The sequence below is a fragment of the Thunnus maccoyii genome, chromosome 1 (genome assembly GCF_910596095.1).
Source record: "Thunnus maccoyii chromosome 1, fThuMac1.1, whole genome shotgun sequence".
Classification (NCBI taxonomy): domain Eukaryota; kingdom Metazoa; phylum Chordata; class Actinopteri; order Scombriformes; family Scombridae; genus Thunnus; species Thunnus maccoyii.
In genome coordinates, this window is record NC_056533.1 from 39,036,248 (window position 1) to 39,059,101 (window position 22,854).

Genomic DNA, 22,854 nt, shown 5'->3' on the forward strand with positions numbered 1-22,854 from the left:
CCTCTGCCTCAAGCCTTTTGCTTTAGAGTCCAGCCGCTACATGGCCATCCTAACACAGTACCATGAGAAAGCAGAACACACGAGACAACAGCAGTGTTATATTTTTAGGGCCTGAGCCCAAAGGGCGAAGACCCTATTGTTTTTCGTGCGTTTGTTTCTTTCTTATTATTCTTTCTTTATTAATCCGCCACTTTAACTCTAAATTTGACCCCCTAAACATGCTCAAAAACTCACCAAATTTGGCACGCACATCAGGTCTGGTGAAAAATTTGATAAAATGTAAAAATTAACCCCGGAAGTGCCAAAATGTGCTCTCTAGAGCCACCTATGTATCTAAAACGGCCGCCACGGCCCGTAGGAATGTCGTAGAGAGATCGAACCAAAACTCAATTATTCGTCTCATCAAGACCTACAAATCATACGCTGACACCCCTGATCTAAATCCAACAGGAAGTCTGCAATCAGCTTTTCAAAATAAGACTTTGCCCCAATTTTGGCCCCCGAACAAACGCTATCTCCTCCGAGGGCGTTAATGGTATCGGCTTCAAACTTTAATACATGACTTATCACACTGTGTTGAGCAAAAGTTATTAAAAACTTTGTAATAACTCGAACGGTTTAGATCTAGTAAGCCCTGAAAGTTGGAGTGCGACATTACACCTTACAATGTAAACCAATGGGGAGGCAATCTCTGGGCATGGACTTTGTGCCAAACTGGGGCATCTGGCGTCTAAACTATAAGTCCGACCACTTTCAAACCTGTATCAATGGATTCGCGACGAAAATCCCTACAAAAAAATGTGATTTTTATGTATGATTTGGCCAAAGTCATGGGATTTATGAGGATATTTCACGAGAAGCGTTCTCTAAAATCCTCCTCTCCAACTGCTCCTGGTGATGTCACTCCCTCAGTGCTGTGAAACATTCCGCAATACACACTCATTATAAAATCACAGGAGGAGCAAGAAAAGACTTTAAAACTCACACTCTAATATCTCAAAAACAATAAAAGATAGAAAACACATGTAAATTCAAGATTTGTAGGTCAAAGTCTCGTGGCTCATTTAAAGTTCAAATGAAGTTTGTATCTAAAATTATGTGGAAGCAGTAAATGTTCAAAAAGGTATGGGTTCGCTCACACTCTCCATTCAAATATATGAGTATTTTTCTGTGTCCAGCTGCAGTTACTTATTGTCTCTACACACCTGACAGTACACATGTCAATCAAACTTTCAAAATAAAAGCACACCACACTTGTAAGAAATATCCCTCATTTTTAAAAAGCGTGATCTGATCCCGACGGGCCAGAGTGCAACAGGAAGTATCATGCGTCGTTCTTTGTTGTATTACTCCTAGGAAATTTGGCCGATGCACCTGAAATTGACTCAGCTAAGATGTAAGACCTTGGTGATGCTACATTGGGCAGGTCATGACCCATGACCAAACGCCGTTGCCATGGCGACACATCCTTCGCCATGAAATACGATGCTGTATTTTAGGGATAAGGGATGGGTCTACAATCACGAAACTTGGCACACATGTCTGGAGCGACACCAGTTAAAATTCTGGATAGGTCATTTGCATAGACGTGACAATATGGCTCACCAGCGCCCCCTTGAAAATTTCTAAATTGTAGCCCCGCCTTCCAGATTAACCTAGGAAAATGAAATTCGGGAGGCTTATGTATCATGTGAAGACGCACAAAAAAGCCTCTTGGAGCTGTATTGTAAGTCCTACAGGAAGTCGGCCATCTTGATAAAAGTGGTCATTTTTCGCGTTTTTTTGACCATTTCGCATACCTTGTATTTTAACAAACTCCTCCTACAGAATTCATCGTAACGACTTCAAAATCAGTGTGTGTCATCTACACCAGTGTGTGATCAAAAGTTATCAAAAATTTAGTTATCATTGAAGCGTGTGGCCGTGGCGTGGCGTTGAGTTTTGATGTTTCGCCATGACAGGCGAAATTGCTATAAGTTTAGTGTAAATGCTGGAGTCTACACCAAACTTTACATGTTTGATAAGACTCCCAGCCTGAACACGTCTAAATAGCAATATTCAGTCAGTGATGAAAACTGGCTCCATAGCGCCCCCTACGACATTTCAATGCAGCAGCCCCTGCAGCAGGCACAGTACGTGATTGAGGATGTGACGTTATTCTCCCCTTGCACTGTCTGAAAACAGCCCCGGTCAGGGGACATCTCTATGCCCGTGACAGAAGCCCTTCACCAGCGCTGCGCCCTGACATACGCAAGGGTGCGAAGGCCCGTTCAACGCTGCTTGCAGCTTTAATTATTCATGTCTTTGTTATATCTTCCTGTACACACACACACACACGTTTACCCAACTATGAGTACTTATGGATAAAGCCTGCTAATATATATACTGCTCACCAATGACAGCTGTCGTCAAGATCAGCAAATATACCATTCTTTACCTTTGTGAGGCTGAAAAACTGTAGTTTGTCCAAGTCTCAGGTTTTGAATCATGTTCTCAGTCGTGGCCAGCAGAATCACAACATCTTCATTTGTCACAAGTGACAAACCAAAAGCAGTTGAGGAGGCTGCTACCTCAGCACTGTGTGGAGTATGATGGCACTACAACAGCAGAAAGGAAAAAAAATCCTACAAAACCTTACTTGTGTATTATATTTTCCTATACATGTCCTAGCATACTGAACAATGGACTCCATGTTCTGAACTGAGATAGCACCAGTATGTCCATAACTGAGTATTTCATCAGATAGGACATGAGCATGAACATGAAAAATAAAAATCCATAAAATCTAAAACCTGGTCATTTCCTGTTCTACAGAAAGTGATCCCTGTTCCTGCTTTCTTTCTTGCTCTTGCTGTTCCTGCCAGAGGTTGATGCGATTGCTTATTCAAAGTTTGTTAATATTAAACGTGTCATGTGTCCAGATTGCACCAAAAGTGCGTCTATCTCCAAAGTAACTTTTAATTGTTTGATGGTTGTTTATTTGTGATTTAGAACTTAACCACCGTCACAGGCTTTTTCGCTTTCAGTGAAAACTTTCCAGTGCTGTCTCTCTGTTGCTCGTTCACCCTCTCTTTTCTTTTTCTCGTCTTTTTAAAAATGAGTCGGGAGACCTGCAACAAAGCTGAACTTTTGACGTTATCAAATGAAGAGAGATGTCATCTCCTCCTCTCCCTCATGGCAGGATTGTAGAGCTCTGATCGTGACCTGCATATACTATCTGTTAATATTTGACTTTCATTCCAGATTCTTCGTTCCAAAGTTCAGAGCTGCTGTTCTGTTATCAGATTTCCTTAAAGGACTCTTCAGGTTAAAGATGAATGCAGAGAGCTGAGACTGTTTGTGAATCAACAAACCTGAAAAACCTCCTGCTGTGTGGTTCATGTTTGTTCTTCTGGTTGGTTTAGTTCTGGCTGAAGCTGCTGATTCATTTCACCTTCACTCATCAGCTTGATTCAGATTATTTTCAGCATCTAAAGGTAACATAACCAACAGGTGTTAAAATACTGAGTGACGTTTAGAAAGAATGAAGAACACAGACATCAGTCAGTATCTTCATCCTGTCCTCCTCCTCCTCCTCCCTCTGCTGCAGGCTGAGAGGAGGAGCTGTTTCAGTCAGAAGCCAACTTTTAATAGACGTTAATTAACTAACTAAGCTAAAGACAAACACCAACAAACAGAGCAGAGGAGAGACAGAGAAGCATGACCTTAAATGACTCTGCAGTCTCCCCGTGTGTCTACACAGGAGGCGTTCAGGTACAGTGTTGAGTGTAGGTCACCTGCGTCTTGGCCCAAAATACAAATTTGTATGTAGACTAGTTACGCGCGTAAAACGGAGGAAAACAGACTTGACAGTGCTGTGAAAAAACACAGGAAAACTCTGAAGTCTAATGAGGGAATTTTGAAAATGTGTATTCAAATGTAGGACTAAACTGTAAAAACAGACACACAAACAACACCCCCCTTTCAAAAGTGTTGCTTCCAGCGCCCCCCGACGTTCTGTGAACGGCCCCGTTGAGAAACGATACTTTAATAGACAGATGAAACACAAACCAAAGCCCACCCATCTAGAGCGGAGATATTGTCATGATTGGTCAATTTTACTGTCAAATGCTGTTGAAATTACTGGCCCTCTGTGAAATTACAGCTGGACCACCAATCACAGAGCTGAAAGCAGCATTTTCCTCCCAGTAACTGTGGAGGCGTAAAAGTCTGATAAAAGAGACTTTTTTCATTCAACCCTTCATGTTCCAACACAAACTGAATAAGCAGGTTTTAGTGGTTTATTTCCTCAGAGACGATTTTTGAGTCCTGACATGATAAAACGGTAAAAAACGTATTTTAAGAGGAAAAAAAGTATTAACCATTTAAAGCTGTATGTCCCTCCTCTAAGCCAAAATAAAAACATTAGTCCCTCCCCAGTGCTTAAAAAATATTTGACATGTCTCCTCAGTCTTGCGCCACACCCCTCCCTCTTAAACAACAAACAGCCGCTTATGTTCAAGCCAATGAAAGTGAAAGTGTCTTCACCAGTAGAGAAAAGGGACCTGTAATGGCGGACCGCCTCGGTATATGAAGGGAAGTGCTGCGTTTTATCAGGAGAGATAGACGCCTGAACAACTGATTACTGCATGACTGAAACCAACTCCTGGATAGAAGAATGTATTTTTAACATGGATGAGTCTCTTCTACAAAGGTGGGTTATACTTTTATTTTGGCAGTGATTTTTCTGTTATGTGCCTGATGGGAGAAAAACAAGTTGAACAATGTATAGCTATATATTCAATATAACAGACTATTAATGATAATTAATGTGATACTCAGGGCTCCACTGTAAACTGTTGTATGTTGTGACAACCTCAGTCTCAGCACAGAGGAAACGTTTTACTTTGAACTGTTTTCAGTATTTTTATTGACAAACCTGATTCTTTTACTTTGGTTGACTATGATCGATCCCTATTCTTTATCAGATGATCAGATGTTGATTTGTTTAGCTGCTTTTATTCACATGGTATCAGTATCTATACTAGGCCGAGGCTTACATCATCAGACCTGGGCAGGACAACGAATAATTGATGATATACACACTAAAGAAAACATTATTATCGTTAATGCGGTGATTTCAATGATTTATGTGCATTCATTCGGTCTCTATATACAGATGATAGTACATGTATAGTCTGGTACTGCGGACCGCGAAGACGTTGTTTAAAGGCCAACCGGAAACTCTGACGTTTCACAAGTTCAGCAGAAAGACAGGCCACATTTCAGACGAAATGACCATGTATTTGTTGGATTTAGAACAATTTAAGTACTCATCTGAACCAAAAGGCAAATTTCAATCATAAAGGGAAATTGCGATCCTATTTTTATAGGTTGAGAGCTGCGTCTGGTGGTGTGATGATTTAATGCAACTTTCCCCCCCCAAGAACGCACGAAAAATCGGTATTTATATATTTACTAAAGCGCCTTTTAAAAAATATTGCGGGTGTTTTGTATTTGCAAGGACACAGCTAATCAGTAATAATGTAAAACCATTCCACTTTTCTCCTACAAAGCAAGTTTATTTGTATAGCACATTTCAACAACAAGGTAATTCAAAGTGCTTTACATAGAACATAAAATGCATCAAGACAGAATATAAAAGCAACACAAGTAAAAAGACATAAAAAAACAATTAAAAAGCTAAAATAGAATAAGACAGATAAAACGAGAATAAAAGTAACAGTGTAAAATATTAACCCTTAATGTGGTTTAATGAAAGGCAGCAAACAGAAAAGTCTTCAGCTGTGATTTAAAGAACTGAGTCACAGCAGACCTGCAGTTTTATGTGGAGCATAAAAACCGAACTCTGCTTCTCAATGTTTAGTTTTGACTCTGGAGACAGAAAGCAGACCTGATCCAGACCTGATCCAGACCTGATCCAGACCTGATCCAGAGAAACTAAGACAGTATCTCGTTTGTTAGTTTGTCTCACAGTCTCTCAGATTATTACACATCCTTCTCTATTTACTGAGTTGGTTTACTGGTTAATGTTTCTTAATGTGGATGAACATGCAGAGATGTGATATTAGTTATATAAATGTTATTACTATTATTGATTAAATCATTAGTCAGTTGCTAGAATTAGTTTATTGTCATTAACATCTTTGATAATTGATTAATCATTAAATTAATTTATTAAGCAACAATGTCAAAGTTTCTCTGTAGTTATGATGCTGCTTTTCTCTGTTTTATATCAGTGTCAAATGTTTACTGTTGGGTTCTGGACTGTTTCTGTTTTGTTTCTGTCTAACACATGGGTCTCAAGTTTTATATGAATGGCACTTTACTGTGTTGTGTGTTTAAGGTCCCTTTATTGCACAAGCTGGAGCTGAACGAACCTGCCAATCACAGAGGTATATGGCTGTGTCACAACCACTATGATATTTATACAGGAAGAATGTGCGCACCTCACGATAGATTGTGTCGTTATTTTTGCTACACAGCTTTCAGTAAAATTCAAAGGTGAATTATTAAACCTTATTAAAGCATCATTCTGTTTATTTCAGCATCATCTCTCTGTTAACGATCACTTCATTTTGTTTTGAAGCACTTTGTAAAGTCCGTTTCAACACGAGCTCTATCAATCAATCATTTATCATTCTTCTGATGTTTAATAATGATGACTGACACATTACAGTGGTGACGGTTTGCAGAAAAATGTGATGAATCAGAGGTAAAGTCTTTTCAAATATCCACAGCAGCCGTGCGTAATGATCAGCTGTTGGAGAGCCTGTGCGTAATTCTCACTGAGGTCTGATGTGCGGAACGGACACAACTGTTGACGTACAAACGGAGGTTTAAAGACCTTTACATCCATTTTTGGCTCACTGTGACAGCAAATGAGGCTCGTGCATGTGATTCCACAGTGTGTGACATTAAAACAACAAAACCAGGTGTATCTGCGTCTTTATAAGTCTGGCAGATAATAATGTATGTGCATATTTCTGTCACATAATGCCACGTTGTGAAGAGAATTAAAAGTTAATATATACGTTTTCATGAACACTCTTATGTTTATCCGACAGAGATCATAAATACAGAGAACAGCTGATGCTGCTGTGCCACACGCCATATTTGATTTGACAACGCCGCTAACTTCGCAGCGCCCGCTACATCCATGGAGTTATTATAGAAAATAAAAGCCAATAAATAACGCCTCCATGGCTACAAACCATGGGATAATGGTGTCCCACTGTCCCGGCTTCATTTTCTCCACGTTTGCTCTGCAATGATGTGACATTCACGGACAAATTATTCGAAAAAATCTTTTGGGTGAATGAAATGTACTGAATCATTTGCGGAAAGAGATTTATTCCTCAAAACATTTTACTCCATAGTAAATGCCTTGCACAATAAACATTATAACGATATTTCTTTATGATGTCATTTGTTTCACTTGTTTCTATGACGACGTTTACAACAACAAAAGCACGGCGGGTAATGAACAACCCGGTAGTAGTCGCCTTTTTTGCGCCTGCTAAGCTTTTTTTGTGGAATACCTGATGCAGCCCAGCCTCACCCAGACTCTGCCTCCAGCGGCCCCCAGGTCATTTGAGTTTGAGACCCCTGCGCTAAAAGCTTTGTGTACAACACACCAACATACATTATTAGATATTTTGATCACTTTAATTTAATCACTGAAAATACAGTAAGGAATGACCTTTAATACTGCAATCATAAAATACACAAAAAAGTAAATACAACTTTACACTTTACCAGATGTTTTCAAACTGTGAGGCCTCATATGAAGATCGATGTGTAGTGAGAAACATGAGACAAAGTCACTGCATGAGGTGAAAGGAACAGCAGCTTGCTGGTGTGTTAAAAACAAGTTAGTTATTGAAGTTTGACCCGTTTACCAGCACAGTGATCAGCTGCAGCAGCAGCACTGGCTGTGACACACTGATCATGGAGGCAATTATAGTACCTGAAATAGCAAAATATAGTGATTTTATTTGTTTATTTATTCATCAGGAGTGTCGTAGCCTGAAACTACAGGGGATAAACCAAAACACTGAAATATGATGAGCAGTAACTCGAGTTTACTCACATGAGAGAAGAGAGAATGGTGGGCGAGCAAGCTAGAGAGAGAATGAGAGAGAGGGATGATAAAACTAAGTGAGTGAATAAGAGAAATAACACTTCATTTGCTGATAGTTTCACAGTAGTTTTGTTTTCAAAGCAGAACCAAATAACCATCAAATACAATCAGATTATTGACTGTGGACACAGATACTCCAGAGTTTTAGGTCTGCTACCTCTGCAGGTCTCCTTCTTATTCATTCAGGTCAAACATCAGTCACACAACAGCAAATACAAAGTTGTCATAACATGTTTCATCCATTGCCTGATGGAGGGCAGCCTGCCCATATGGATGCTGGTCATATACATAACAGCTTCATGTTGAAAATACATGTTTCATGTCAAAAGTCAGGACACATGTGGACATATTGATCATTACTCCTCATGTTTTGGACCTTTAACTATATTTAATATAGACATCAGACACTATAACAGTGTAAAAATAACAGAATCACAAAAAGTATTAATATGTCCCCTGTATGATAAATGACCCTTTTTACATCGCACAGAGTGATGTGATTCACTGTTAAAATAGAAGTATTGATTAGTGCAGCTTTAAATATGTAACTCAGAGTTTGTTATTCATTGTAACTTTACTGTAGTTAATTCAGTGCATTTCAGTTCAATCAGCTGTGTTTGTCCCTCTGCAGCATGAGGTGGCAGTCATTCCACTAACATGGAGAAGTACAAACTGGTGGAGAGAATTGGGAAAGGTAGATTTGGAACGGCCAACCTTGTCAAATCCAAAGAGGATGGACACCAATATGTCATCAAGGAGATATATGGCATATCTAGAGTAAGAACCCTTTGTATAATATTCCACAGTATCAGTGTTGATTTGAGCTCCTCTTTACTACGTTGCTCTTTCACATTATCTGTCCCTCTCACTTTGACAGATGTCACCTGAAGAGAGGCAGAATGTTCAAAAAGAAGTTGAAGTCCTCGCCAACATGAGTCATCCCAACATTGTCCAGTATAAAGAGTCTTTTGAAGGTATAAATGATCCAAGATCTTAGCTGTAACCTCAAAGAATCACAGAGATCATCTACTGCAATGATATCCTGATGCATACACGTGTTTTCATGCATGTTCCTTATGCTGTATAAAAATCTTTTTAGAGGAGGGCTGTCTGTGTATTGTGATGGACTACTGTGAGGGAGGAGACCTCTTAGAGAAGATCAACTCTCAGAAAGGAGAACTTTTCTCAGAAGAACGAGTAAGCTACTAACTCTTCAAGACAATCATGAATGTTGAAAATAAACCTGATAATCTTTAGGGTGAAACTGTTCAACATGTGGATAGAATTCATCTTATAACACTCACTATTCCACTTCACTGTATATGTCTTTAACATGTATTTAGACTCTTTTTAATGTTTTTATATTATCTCTTTGGCTTTTTCATTCATTAGAATTACAGATGATGTCTATAGTGCAAGTTGATACTCTTAAGTGTGGCTTTACGTTCCTCTGCCTTTCTTAGATCCTGGACTGGTTTGTGCAGATTTGTCTGGCATTAAAGCACGTCCATGATAGAAAAACCCTCCACAGGGACATTAAACCACAGGTATTGCTTCATGCACCACATGATCTTGCCTCAGTGATGATGCATTTTTTATTTGTATTGTATAAACTCATGATAATGACATTACAATTCTTTTCATGATGTCTGCATAGAACATATTTTTGACAAAAGGTGGGACTGTACAGCTCGGGGACTTTGGAGTTTCAAGGGTGCTGAACAGGTTTGTAAAATGTCATCTGAATGAATCTGTAGATCTCTATGAAGCCAAGATTAAAATGGAAACAGTAAAGTATAATACAGTCTGCTTTCTATTCTTTTCTCATTTCCAGAACTGAAGAACTGGCAACAACAGTCATAGGAACACTATATTACCTTTCACCAGAGATCTGCGAAAACAAACCATACAACAACAAAAGGTACTAACTTGATGCTCTTTAACACCAGGTTGTGTTTGGTCGCCAGAATAAAACGTTGGCATTGTATGTTTCTGCAAACCACAGAAATGTTGAGTATCTACGTTTCAACATGTGTAATCCATGTCATATCAAATCATGGCAGAAAGTTGAAAGTTGGAAATCAGTTCGAGACCACCTTGAAACCAATACCTGCTTCCCTAGCGAGGTGTCAGGACATTTGCAGCCATTTTTATGTTATTTTTTATTTTATTTTAACCCAAACCATGATCTTTTCCTAACCCTAACCAAGTGTTTTTTGCGCCTAAACCTAACCAGACCTTAACCACAGCGTTGTCACATCATAAAACATCATTATTCAACTAATAATGGGCAACACTGAAACGTAGACATTCAGCTTGTCTGTGGTTTGCAGAAACGTACAATGCCAACATTTTGTTCAGGTGATTGGTTTGGTGTTTGTCTCATTTGTTGTGTAAATTAACATTTAATAGTAATCCAGCAGACAAGTTCTCTCCCCACTGAACTGACTGTGAGTCATGCAGGATTAGGTGAAGGTTTCTGGGAGATGTGAAGGTATCGTGTCTCCTCTTTATTGAACGAATCTGCTTGTTCATATATACAACAGGAAGTTACTGTAGTATTGATTTCCTCCTAAACTATTTTAAGTGTGCATGTAACCTGATCTACTTTAGTGAAATGAATGAAGTAAATTAAGCAGAATCTCAGGGACAACAATGGAAATAAGTCTAGGACTTAATCGTTCAATAACTGATAAAGTCTGATATGTTTTGTTTTAAAATATATTGGAGTGTTGTCAATAAACTTAAACCTCAGTCTCAATGTTCAATTCATAGTTTTCTCAGCAATTAAGTCTTTTTTTCTCCAGCTTTCAAGTGACTGTTATTGAATAAATGTAAATCTACCCTCAGAACTGATCCCAGTTTGTCTATTTGTTTGTTCTCTCCTCTGACTTTCTCTCCTCTGCAGTGATATTTGGGCCCTCGGCTGTGTTCTGTATGACATGTGCACTCTTAAGCCTGCAGTAAGTATTCTGTGTGTGAGCTGTTCACATTCATGTAGATTTAATGTATCTTACATGTAATGATCTCTCACATACTGATTTAGATCTCTTCTCTGCGTGTCTAATGGTTGACAAACAAGAATGGGTCATCTTTCCTGTCTTCATTTTTTCTGCAGTGGTTATAACTGTGTACTAAATGTGTTTCCTCTGTTTTAGGCTGGCAGTATGAAGGACATACTTCTGAAGATCACCCGTGGCTCATACCCTCCTGTGTCTGATCGCTACTCCCAAGAACTGCGTTCTCTCTCTGCACAGCTGTTGAAACACGACCCTACAGAGAGGCCCTCAGTCAGCAGCATACTGGAAGAACCTTTCCTCTCCTGTAGGATACAGAGGTTCCTCACACCAAAGGTGGAGAGCACAGTTACTTGTCTTTGATACAACCTGAATTTACATAAAGCAGATTGTGTTCAGTTATAAAACATTTATTCTCTACTCATTCCAGATCATTGTCCAGGAATTTGGCCATGATTTTCTTCACAAGCAGCAACCAGGTAAGCAAACTCTGAATTTGAAATATGTAAGGGTGACTTTTAAAACATAAAGCCAAATATGTGTAGTTTTTTTCTAATGTGATTCTTGATTTTTTAAAATATATTTTATACATTTTTTAGATATATCTATCTATACATATATATATATATATGTGTGTGTGTGTGTGTGTGTGTGTGTGTGTGTGTGTGTGTGTGTATACAGAGAGAGAGAGTCAAAGTTGTTGACATGTATGTTGTTTATTTTTAAAGTGATTTTTTTCTCTTTCCTAGTCTTTTTGAACTTTCTCTCCAAACTTGGACTGAAGAAATTTTATCTCAACAAGCTCACTCTTCAGTCTCTTCTGGAAATCAACAAAAACAGCATTTATGATGAAACTGTTGAATCACTGGAGGAAATACCATGGTGCTTTCTCAGGAAACTCTCTCAAATCAACGCAGAATGCAGAAACTGCACAAAATTATCAAACAATGATGATGATGAAGATGATGATGATGATGATGAGGAAAACAATTATCTCTTTGACTTTGGCCTGGTCACTGCAGATGACTCTGCAGACAACAAGGTTAACCCTCTTGACCTCATAGTCGCACTCTTTCTTTGTGCTGACAGCTTCTTGCAACAGGAAATGGCCCTCAAGATGACAATGTGCCAGTTTTCTGTCCCACTGCTGTTGCCTCATGGTGATAACAGTCAGTGTTCCCTGATGCTGTGGGCTCTGAGAGACATCGTCAAAGAGTGGTGTCCACATGATTTGTCTGAATCAAGAGGATTTGTTGAAGACAACATTGTCCAAGCAAATATACCATTCTTTACCTTTGTGAGGCTGAAAAACTGTAGTTTGTCCAAGTCACGGATGTTGAATCATGTTCTCAGTCGTGGCCAACAGAATCACAACATCTTCATACACAGAGATATGGAAGGAGGAGAACTTAAAAGAATAATTGCCAATGGTTTGGTCGAGGTTTGCTGGTACCTTCCCTGTGGCAAAAAAAATCTTGACATATTTCCAGAACCAGTTGCCTTTGCCAATTTGAGAGGAGACATTTGTGAGTCACTCGCACAATTCAATTTTCTTTATCAAGTGTCAACTGCGACCTTTGTGTTCCTGGACAAAGTTGAAGAAAATGAGCACAAGATTCTGACTTCTCTTCAAGATGTGAAATCCAAACTCTTCTTGATTGTTAATCGCAAGGACAACTCTAGAGAGGACATGATGTCTGTCAAGACAACAGTGAAAGAGTTAGAGCTACCAAAAAGCAGTGTGAAAATCAAAGACTCAAAGGTAAATGTTGCACAGTTTTCAGAGAAACTTTGTGTGTCCATCAAGACCTCACTGCCAGATGAAACTCCCACATTGAACATTGTCAATATGGTTGGAAAAGCTGTTGAACTTGGTCTATCTGTGGATGAAAACAGAAGTTACAAACAAAAGAAAGCAGTTGAGGAGATCATGATTGACATTGAGGGGCGAAGTATACCAGACTACAAGAAACAACAACTTCCTTTGCAGGGAGATAAGTGGAAAAGATTATCACAGTTAGAGAAGGAGGAGTGTAGATTGAAATCTGGTGACTCAGGACTTGAACAGAATAAATTCCAGCTACAGGAAAAAAAACAAAAGATTAGGGAGGAGCAAAGCAAACAAAAACTGTCCAAAGGAATGAAGAGTTTTATTAAAACTTTATCCACAAGTGACAAAGAAGACAGAGATTTTTTTCTTAAGTGGATGAAACTCAAGTTTAACACACATTCACGGAGGAAACTGTCTGAGCTGCGCAAAAAATTCAAAGAGCAATGTGAGAAGAAAGATAAAAATCTCATTGCAGAGTTAGATCAGGCTTTGATGGAGAGCTCTTTAGGAGTAGAGCATTACATGAGAGAGATGGGACTCATCTATGAGTTCTCAATTTCTGGCTCAAGAAACACTGCTGATGAAATATCTCGTCTCCCTGGTTTGGCTGCTGAAATGCTGTTGGATGGATATCCTTTAGAGCTCTTGGATGGAGATGCTTCCAACATCCCAGAGAGATGGGTGACAGATGTGCTGATGGAGCTTCACAAGAAGGTTGGAGGGAAGAGCAGACTGTTAGTACTGACTGTGCTGGGTGTTCAAAGTTCAGGGAAGTCAACACTCCTCAACACCATGTTTGGTGTGCAGTTTCCTGTCAGTAGGGGCAGATGCACAAGAGGAGCTTGTATGCTTTTCCTCAAAGTTGGAGAGGACATGAAACATGACTTGAATTATGAATTCATAGTCCTCATTGACACAGAGGGTCTAAAATCTCCTGATTTGGCAGAACTAGAAGAAAGTTATGAGCATGACAACCAGCTGGCAACCTTTGTGATTGGTTTAAGTGATGTCACCATCATTAACCTCACCATGGAGAACTCAACAGAAATGACAGACATCCTGCAAATTGCAGTTCACGCCTTCTTGAGAATGAGACATATTGGTAAAAAGCCAGTTTGTCATTTTGTGCATCAAAATGTTGCTGAAGTTTCAGCTCATGAAAATACCATAACAGATAGAAAACATCTCTTGGACCAGCTCAATGAAATGACACAAATTGCAGCTGAAATGGAAGGGCAGCCCTCTATTACAGCATTCACAGATGTGCTGGACTATGACATGGACAAAAACCACTGGAACATCCCAGGACTCTGGCATGGAACCCCTCCGATGGCAGCAGTGAACACAGGTTACAGTGAAATTGTAGCAGATTTCAAGAAAAATATTTTGACAACAGTGAAAACAGACCAAAGCAATGAGGTCTCACAGATCCCAGAGTTTCTAGAATGGATGAGAAGACTCTGGAAAGCAGTGAAATATGAGAACTTCATCTTTAGTTTCAGAAACACTCTTGTGGCTCAGGCCTACGACAACCTTTGCAAAGAGTTCAGTCAATGGGAATGGCAGTTCAGAAAAGAAATCCTCTCCTGGCAAACAGAAGCAGAGATGGAAATCTTAAGTTCTGACAATGAAGCTGATATTCAAACTTGGAGCATTTTGGTTGAATCAAAAAAATCAGAGGTGTCAGAAAAAATAGCAACTGAAGAAAGAAAAATGAAGGAGAAACTTACAAACTACTACAAAAAGAAATACCAGAATGTAAATCTGATAGAAAAATACAAAACTGACTTTTTCAGCAGCATCAGTAGTGTTGCAAAGGAAATCAGTAATTCAGTGAACAATAAACTGGATTATGCACTTGAGCTGAAAATAAGTTCAAAAAAGGTTCAAGACATTCAGAAGGAATACAGAGGCAGGGTTGAAGACGAGGTCATGAAGCTCCTGAGTGAATGTAAAAACTCTGATAAACTGTCTGATGAACAGCTGACACATGAGTTTGAAAAGATGTGGACTGAAGCCACTAAAAATGTGTCTGGCCTGAAAGAGCGAGATATCGCAGCAAGTGTCCTGAAACAGTTGAGAAGAAGTTTCTCAAACCGGAATGTTGATGCGAAATTCCAAAACATTAGAGATCTAAAGGAATTTGGGAAGGATCGATTTAAAACCAGACGTGAACATACTGACTCCTGGATGAAGAAGGCTGGAAATCTGTGGAAGGGAGATGCAGATCTGCAGAACTTTGCTGACAGTGTCATTGAGTCTTGCACACGGTTTGTGTTTGATAAAGCAAAGACAAAGACAGATTACAATGACTCTTTTACAAGGGATCTTCTTGAGAAAATGGATGAATCCCTTGATCAGAGTCACAAACATCACAAAACAAATACACAGTTTGAGTTTGACCTGAAACTTCACATGTGTGGCATTGCCTCAAGGGAATTCCTCAAAATTCACCAAAAATTCTTGTCAGATAATGATCCTCGAATTCAGCTGCAGAAGTACAAGAATCAGTACTTGTCAGATTTTCTTGATTTATACAAACAGAGATGATTGTCAGCGCAAAGCAAATGATTTTGTCCAGTTTTGTATCAAACCTGCTGTGGAAGAGTACATCAACAGATCTCTGGGAATAAACATCGTGGATGAAATTTTGACAAGTTGTCATTCAGTAGAGTTCAGTTCCCGCTCCTTTTTCCAGTACAACATTCAGGAGGAGTTGCTGCAAAAGGACCACTTTGACAGTTTTGTCAAGTACATTTGTAACTATGAAATATATGTGAAGGATTGGATATTTCAGCATATCCAGCAACAAATGTCAGAAAACAAAACTTTGTGCAAACTGGAACAAAAGAATCTGAAGGTGATAGTTGACAAAATCACAGCAGCCTTAGAGCAGGCCACAAAAGGACCAGATGGTTTTCAACTGCCAGACAACAATGAAAGCATCACAGAGCTCATCAGCAACATGCGGAAGTATTTGATTAAAGACATCTCAATTTCAGAGGAGGCTGAAAAAAGAACCTTGTTTCAAATCCAAAGCACATGTCATCCATTTATCAACAGCCTGAAAATGTCAATAGAAGACTTGAAAGAACAGCTTCAGGAGGAATTCTCAAAGTCTGAAAACATCACTGAGACTCTGGACAAACTTCCAATCAAACCACAGGATGAGCTTTTCAAAAGAGTGTTTGGTTGTGGAAAACAATGTCCATTTTGTAAAGTTCCCTGTGAGGCTGGAGGCAAAGATCACAAGAAGCATCATGCAGCTGTTCATCGACCACAAGGTCTTGGTGGACGCAGTTATGATGGCACTGCTAAGCTGGTTGAAACACTGTGTACAACTGATATACAAAGTGAACGTAGATTTAAAAACACAGAGACTGAAGGAGAGTGGCATCCTTACAAAGACTACACCAAGTACTATCCAGACTGGCACATTCCTCCAGATCCCAGCATGGAGACATCTGACTACTGGAAGTTTGTACTGGTAAAATACAATGACAGATTTGCTCAAGAATATAAGGCCAAGCCAGCTGATGTTCCAGAGGCCTGGAGGAGAATCACAAAGGAACAAGCACTGAAGGGGTTAAAAGATGCCTTCAACATAAAGTGAACAATGTACAAATGTCTTTAAAACAACAAAACAAAACAAAATTTGAAACATACAAGATTTTTTGAAACAAAAATGAACTTTTTTGAGAGGAGCAAAAGGACATGAGGACTTAACATGTAAAAGAGCATTTTTTAAAGTTTTTGTAGTGTATTGTTTTTTTATGTAAATGACTTTGTGGTTCACACTCAAATTCAGACTAAAGCAGCTGCTGACAGTGAATACTGTGACATCCTTTGGTCTGGTGAACATGATGAACGGCAAATGATGAGTTGAACAAGTTGAAAAGCTGGAAATAATTATGTTAGACTGTTCAACTTTTTCTATAATATTTCTTTTACTTATTATTTTGTGTTTTTATTTTTTGGAGATGTTTTGTTTTCTTCTCTCATGATTAATGACTGGTGTTCATGATAATGATAAAGAAAATGATGATGTACAACAAAGATCATGTAAAAAAGACAAAAAGTTTTATGTTTTTATTTTATATTTTGGTTTGTGATCATTACAAATGTTTAGTTTTTTGTTTTTTCAAGTTTCATTTGCATACATGTAAATACACAATTATGATGCTGATGATGACAATTATAATGATGTTCTACAAAGACCACATGACAAAAAGGTCATGATTTACAATATTAGTTTTTTTGTTTTTGTTCTTTTTTTTCTTCTTTGTTCATATTGATATGTGACTATGTGAATAGTAACCAGTGTGCAAGATAATGATGATGATGATGAAGATGTCAGCATGGTTCATTCAGTGTTTGCAGTTGGTTTTCTAATGGTTACTACCAGTCAATCAATAACAAATATTGATACAAATGACTTTTGGTGCCTTTCTGAAGCTGAACATGAAACAAAGAGGCAGAAAGCAGAGAAACAATTACTCAGACTTTTAAATATTTACCTTTTTTTCTTGTTTCTTTTATTATCTTAAATACAAGTGATGATGATGATGATGATGATGATGATGATGATGATGATGAAGGCCTACGTAGTTCAAAGGTCATCTGATGAGATGCTGTTTTGAAATATGTTTTACTACTTTTTACGTTTTTTTTATAGTTTTATTCTTCAACATTTCTTGCAAAATGTAACATGTTACAATGAAAATAGTTATTAATGTTTTCTTGGAGATTAAAGTAAATAAATTGTCATCAGTTCAAATGTTTGCATGTTGATGCAAATTACTTTTTGATTCATGTACAAATACTGAGACGTCCTTTCATGTGTTGTTAATGTAACTTTTTTCTTTTAGATATTATGTGTTGAACAAGACTAGAAACAGTTTTGTTATCTTTTAAAAACATTATTTTTTGTATTCTTTTATTTTTGCATTTTACTTTTTAATAAGTACAAAAGTTTTTGTTTTATTCATCTTGTAACACAACTATGTACATAATGACAAATATAAAGTGCTAAATATAATGATGCTGATGCTGTTAATGATGATGATGATGATGATGATGATGCTGTTGATGATGATGAAGAACAAAGGTCATGTGATGTTTTCTAACATGTCATCACTATTCTTTAATATTTTTACAGTTTATTTCTAATAGGAACATGTAAAACATTTGATCTTTTGATGTGTGTTTGATAAAAGTCAGTGAATAAGAGTCTTTATGTTGTTGTAACTGACCTTTTAGCTCATGTTTAAATATTGTCTAAACAAGCCAACTGTGGGAATAATGTGGCATCTTCTGCTCTGTTGATCATGTTCAACTTCTGACACAATGAATTAAACAAGATACAAACAAGTTTTGCTTTATCAGTGTTTTCTTTTCTTCATTTTTACAGGTTGACATACAGTATAGTTATGTGTATAATGATAAGTGATGGTGATAATATACTGTATGCACAAAGATCATGTGACAAAATATCTTAAGTAATAAACAATTAATGCATAAAGCCATCACATGTGAATTTCGAACATTTGACACCAAACTATAACTTTGGATCAATATTGCTGATTTCAAAATTGATGAGTTCACAAATATTGGGTATAAAGTTTTCTTCTACAAATATATGACTTTAGTTTGATGTTTTTAAAGCTTTAATCAAAGCCGCTGCACTACTGACAACAATGATGTCACTCTTTACCAGCTGTCAGTAGTTCCTTTATTTCCACTGTGCATTGCATTATGGGACAACAGTGTCTATCAACAGCAGTTATCAATTATTAATCAACACTACAGACTCAGAACATGTTTAGATTTAAATTGTATAAAATTATGACCGAATATTATAAAATATGATTCACAGAGTGGTTTACAGGTATTTGGAGGATTATTCTCTATTTTTGGTTTTATCTTCACAGTTTTTGAGATATCTGTCTCTGAGTTTTCTGCCACCATCCCAATACAATGGAGATGCATTAAAAAGTGACATTTAAAAGACTTCAACAGTATCACGTCTTTCTAGAAACAATGTCCCCACTTACTCTGGACAATCCACAGGACACATTCTCAACAACTCTGAGTGGAAAGACTTTCTACTAAACTAATCTGACATCTTTTTACAGTATTTTCTGTGGATTCTCCACAGTAACAGTCACACTTTCTAGAAAAACACACTGCTGTTGATTTTAATTTAATGTAACTTTTCAGTGCTGTGAGAACCACAAATGAAACTCCATTGAACTGGTGTGGTGACAGACATCTCAAACACTGGACAAATAAAACCAAAACTATCTCCATGACTACACATATCATAAGAGGTTACTCACAAAATGTTTTTCTGCAGTTTTGGGTGAACTGGTCCTTTAACTAATAGAACCACTAGACACCAGTAGATGCTGTTAATTTGGCACTGTAGTAAGTTCTTCATGAAATCTGAAGAGGATTAAAGTCTATCTGTTGTATGAATACACAGTGAAACACTGAATCACAGTTCAAAGAGCAAATATTGACAACAAGAGAGAAGTAGTGAAGTAGTGATAAGTTCAGTCTTCTACCAGTTGAGGACACAAGAGTCAAGTCCACCTTGTGTGGAGTCTACACTCTATTGCAGCTTTCTAAATGGAATATCTGAAATCAGAAACTGCACAGTCTTATTCATATATTAATAACTCCTGTCTGTGTTTGATCCAACAAGATGAAAACATGACAAATAATCTGACTGACAGTTTAACTGACTCCTTCACCTCTCTGCCTGCCAGTCTCTGTCACTTATTGACTAACTTGTTCAATCTCATTACATTCTCATTTCATTAAATTGTGTAAAAGTAAATATAATATATATATATAAGGAAATAAATTAATATAAACTTGATTTATTGTTGATTTGACATGTGTGTTGAATTAGTCGTCTGATTAAAACAGAACTGTTGAAATAAGTTGTAGGAAGTCTCTGGAATGTAATTAGTTCCTCTGGCTCTGACACGCAGACCTTCCTGAGCTGCCTTCAGCCCGCTCTCTGGCTTTTCAGGTGATGTAACATTAACGCTACAACAATGACTAAACAACGTTTTTAATGTGTTATTTGAAAAAATGTTGAAGAAGAAGAAACTCCATCACCTCCATCATGGACTGCTGGTTGAGACAAAAGACGACATTTGTGGGCGTCAACTTGGACTTTTTTCAACATTTTTCACTATTTTCTAACATTTTATGGACAAAACAACTAAATGATTAATGAAGAAAATAATCAACAGATTAATCAATAATGAAACAATGCATTAGTTGAAGCCCTAAAATAAACAAATATTTACCAATAAGCTATTTGCAACAGGCTGTAAGTACAAACAACTTGTGTGTTTAAAAAATAAACATATATATAAATTTTCAAATATTATATAACATGACTCTGCATGTCAGAGTCTCTCCAGTCAGTCCTGTCTCATCACATTGTTTTATACAGTGTCTATAACAGTGCTGCATGTTGCATATATTGTGCTGGATTGCACATGCAGTCATTATGCCTCCATATCTCCAATGAAAACATGGAATCTTCTCTTTGACTTTTTAACTATACATCCTGTTAACTTGTTCACTCTTTCAGGTGAGAAAAATACTGCTGTCTACAATTTACACACCTGCTAAAACTAATGCAGATAATTCAACAGTCCAGCAATTATCCACCTTAATGACTGTTATAATGTTGAGTTTTTGTGTTTCAAATATTTTTTCTTCTCCATTTAGAACAATGAGGTAGATAAAAATGTAGAAACCCCTCTAAAGACAATACAAGTCAACATCAGCACTAATGCAGTCTAAACATGACCATAAAGACGAATCATCACCTCTCTGAACAGTTTCAACAAAAACTCAACATTATAACCTTCATCAGAGGAGCAATTACTTTTCTATTTTACCCAGGTGGATGTAATAAACTGGCAACTGATATTTTTAGTAGCACCACCATAAATGAGTCCATGCAGTGGGACACATGCAACACAGACAGAGAAATAAATGCTGCAGTTCTGCTCAATGAACAGGAGTCATGAGGGAAACCTCATCCTTATGTTGTAGAAATGAAAACAATTTTGTGAATGTCACAATCATCATCATCATCATCATCATCATCATCATCATCAGGCTTAAAGAGATTTTCAAAACACCAGCAGTAAATATGAATTCCACACATGAAACATGAGTAATATTTAACATACTGCTTTACATTTAAAATCAAAAGCCACTGTATAAATTAGCCAAAAGACAATAAAATCAAACATAATTAAGTGTTTATGTGTCTATTATTTGTTCTTTTTTGTTTGCAGTGTAACAGCAAATATTCAGAATCCTTTATTTTAACTAACTAAGTCCAAATGATTAGAGTTTGAATGTGAACAAAGTTAACAGTTAAAACTGAGAGGTGGAAACTTTGATGTAAAGTTCATTTCATTGCTGCACATTTTGCATGTCAGACGCTGCCATCCAGTGGTTCCACTGCAGAACAACATTCATGTTAAGCACTGACATCTGCTGCTGGGGAGCAGGAAGGCCGTCATCTCTCCTCACTTCTTTCTGTCTTTGTATGTTTTTTGCATCAGAGTTGTTCATCATCAGCACCATATATACTCTCTCTCTCTCCAGCTCTCTCTCTCTCTTTCTCATGAGATTTAGGATTTGAGGAAGAGAGGTCGACTGTTGTCCCTTAAAAGATTTTCCCACCTTACATTCACACACTCACAACACAGTTGTTTTTTCTACTTTTTTATAAATCAAACACCAGCTAACCAACCTAATGTGTCTCTTTACATGTGATGTCATACTGATTATAGTCAAGTTTTGTCTGTATATTCTCACATTGAATGAACTGACACAACAGATTTCTCTTTATTAGGAACAAGACTGAAAACATTGTTCAGAAGACTTTCATCTGAAATCTGCAGTCAGTCTCTGTGCTTGTGTTCAATGTTTTGCAAAATTTGTGTGTTATTAAAAAAATTAAGACAATCCATTTCTTCATTATTGCTTTGACAGTTTTGGATCACAGTTGGCAGAAATGCCTCAAATCTCTAAAATCTCTAAAAACTCTACACATGTCTTTCAAAAATAAGCAACTGAAAAAGGCTTTTTGTAAAAACAAAACAAGACTTTAAAGTTGCTTTTGACTTCCTGTTATGTGTTCCAGCTTCAGGGTCAGAGTGAAGAGTTATACTATATTACATATAGCTAAAACATTTTAAAGATTTATATGATACTGTTGGTTATTTATCAGATGGAGGGGGGTGGCTGAGGTGTGACTTTGTTTCTTTTTTTTATCTTTACCCTCCCCGGAGCTACAAATACTCTCATCGGCCACTTTATTAGGAACATCTGTGAAATCTAATGCAAACTAATACAACAGCTCTGCTATAAATTCTACATTTATGAAGCTTTTACATTTTCAGTTGTTGTTGACATTGTCAGAAAGGTGATAATTCTACTTTATGTTTATTATTGAGGTCGTAGTGGTTGGTTGTGTACTGGAGTGCATTATATTGAATGGTGTTCCTAATATTTTGTCCACTCATTAACGTACATGAGCTGTAATGTTAAATATATTTGCTGATGTAAATGTATGTTACAATTTATTTCTGATATGTGTACCAATAGGCCTAAATATTTCTATATGAATAAATAATGATTATTATTATTATTTTTAGACTGTTAACTGTCAAAAACAGCTATTGCCACCTTTAATATACACTCCTTGGCAACTTTTATTTGGTCCATCTATACAATTTAATGCAATCCAATGCAACAGATCTGCCATAAATTCTACATTTAGGAAGATAATACTGTTCAGTTGTAGGTGAGACTGTCAG

General features: G+C 37.4%; 1 protein-coding gene across 1 annotated transcript; it reads left to right on the plus strand.

Annotated features, from left to right (window-relative positions):
• The first annotated feature begins 4,382 nt into the window (after positions 1 to 4,382).
• On the plus strand, positions 4,383 to 17,086 carry LOC121903140 (interferon-induced very large GTPase 1-like). Its single transcript, XM_042420034.1, is given in 13 exon segments — positions 4,383 to 4,693; positions 6,347 to 6,395; positions 8,775 to 8,920; positions 9,021 to 9,117; positions 9,243 to 9,340; positions 9,607 to 9,690; positions 9,801 to 9,868; positions 9,978 to 10,064; positions 11,052 to 11,106; positions 11,302 to 11,496; positions 11,591 to 11,639; positions 11,910 to 15,528; positions 15,530 to 17,086. Coding segments are annotated over 11 exon segments (5,547 nt in total). The 5' UTR covers positions 4,383 to 4,693; positions 6,347 to 6,395; positions 8,775 to 8,800; the 3' UTR covers positions 16,605 to 17,086.
• The last annotated feature ends 5,768 nt before the right edge of the window (positions 17,087 to 22,854 follow it).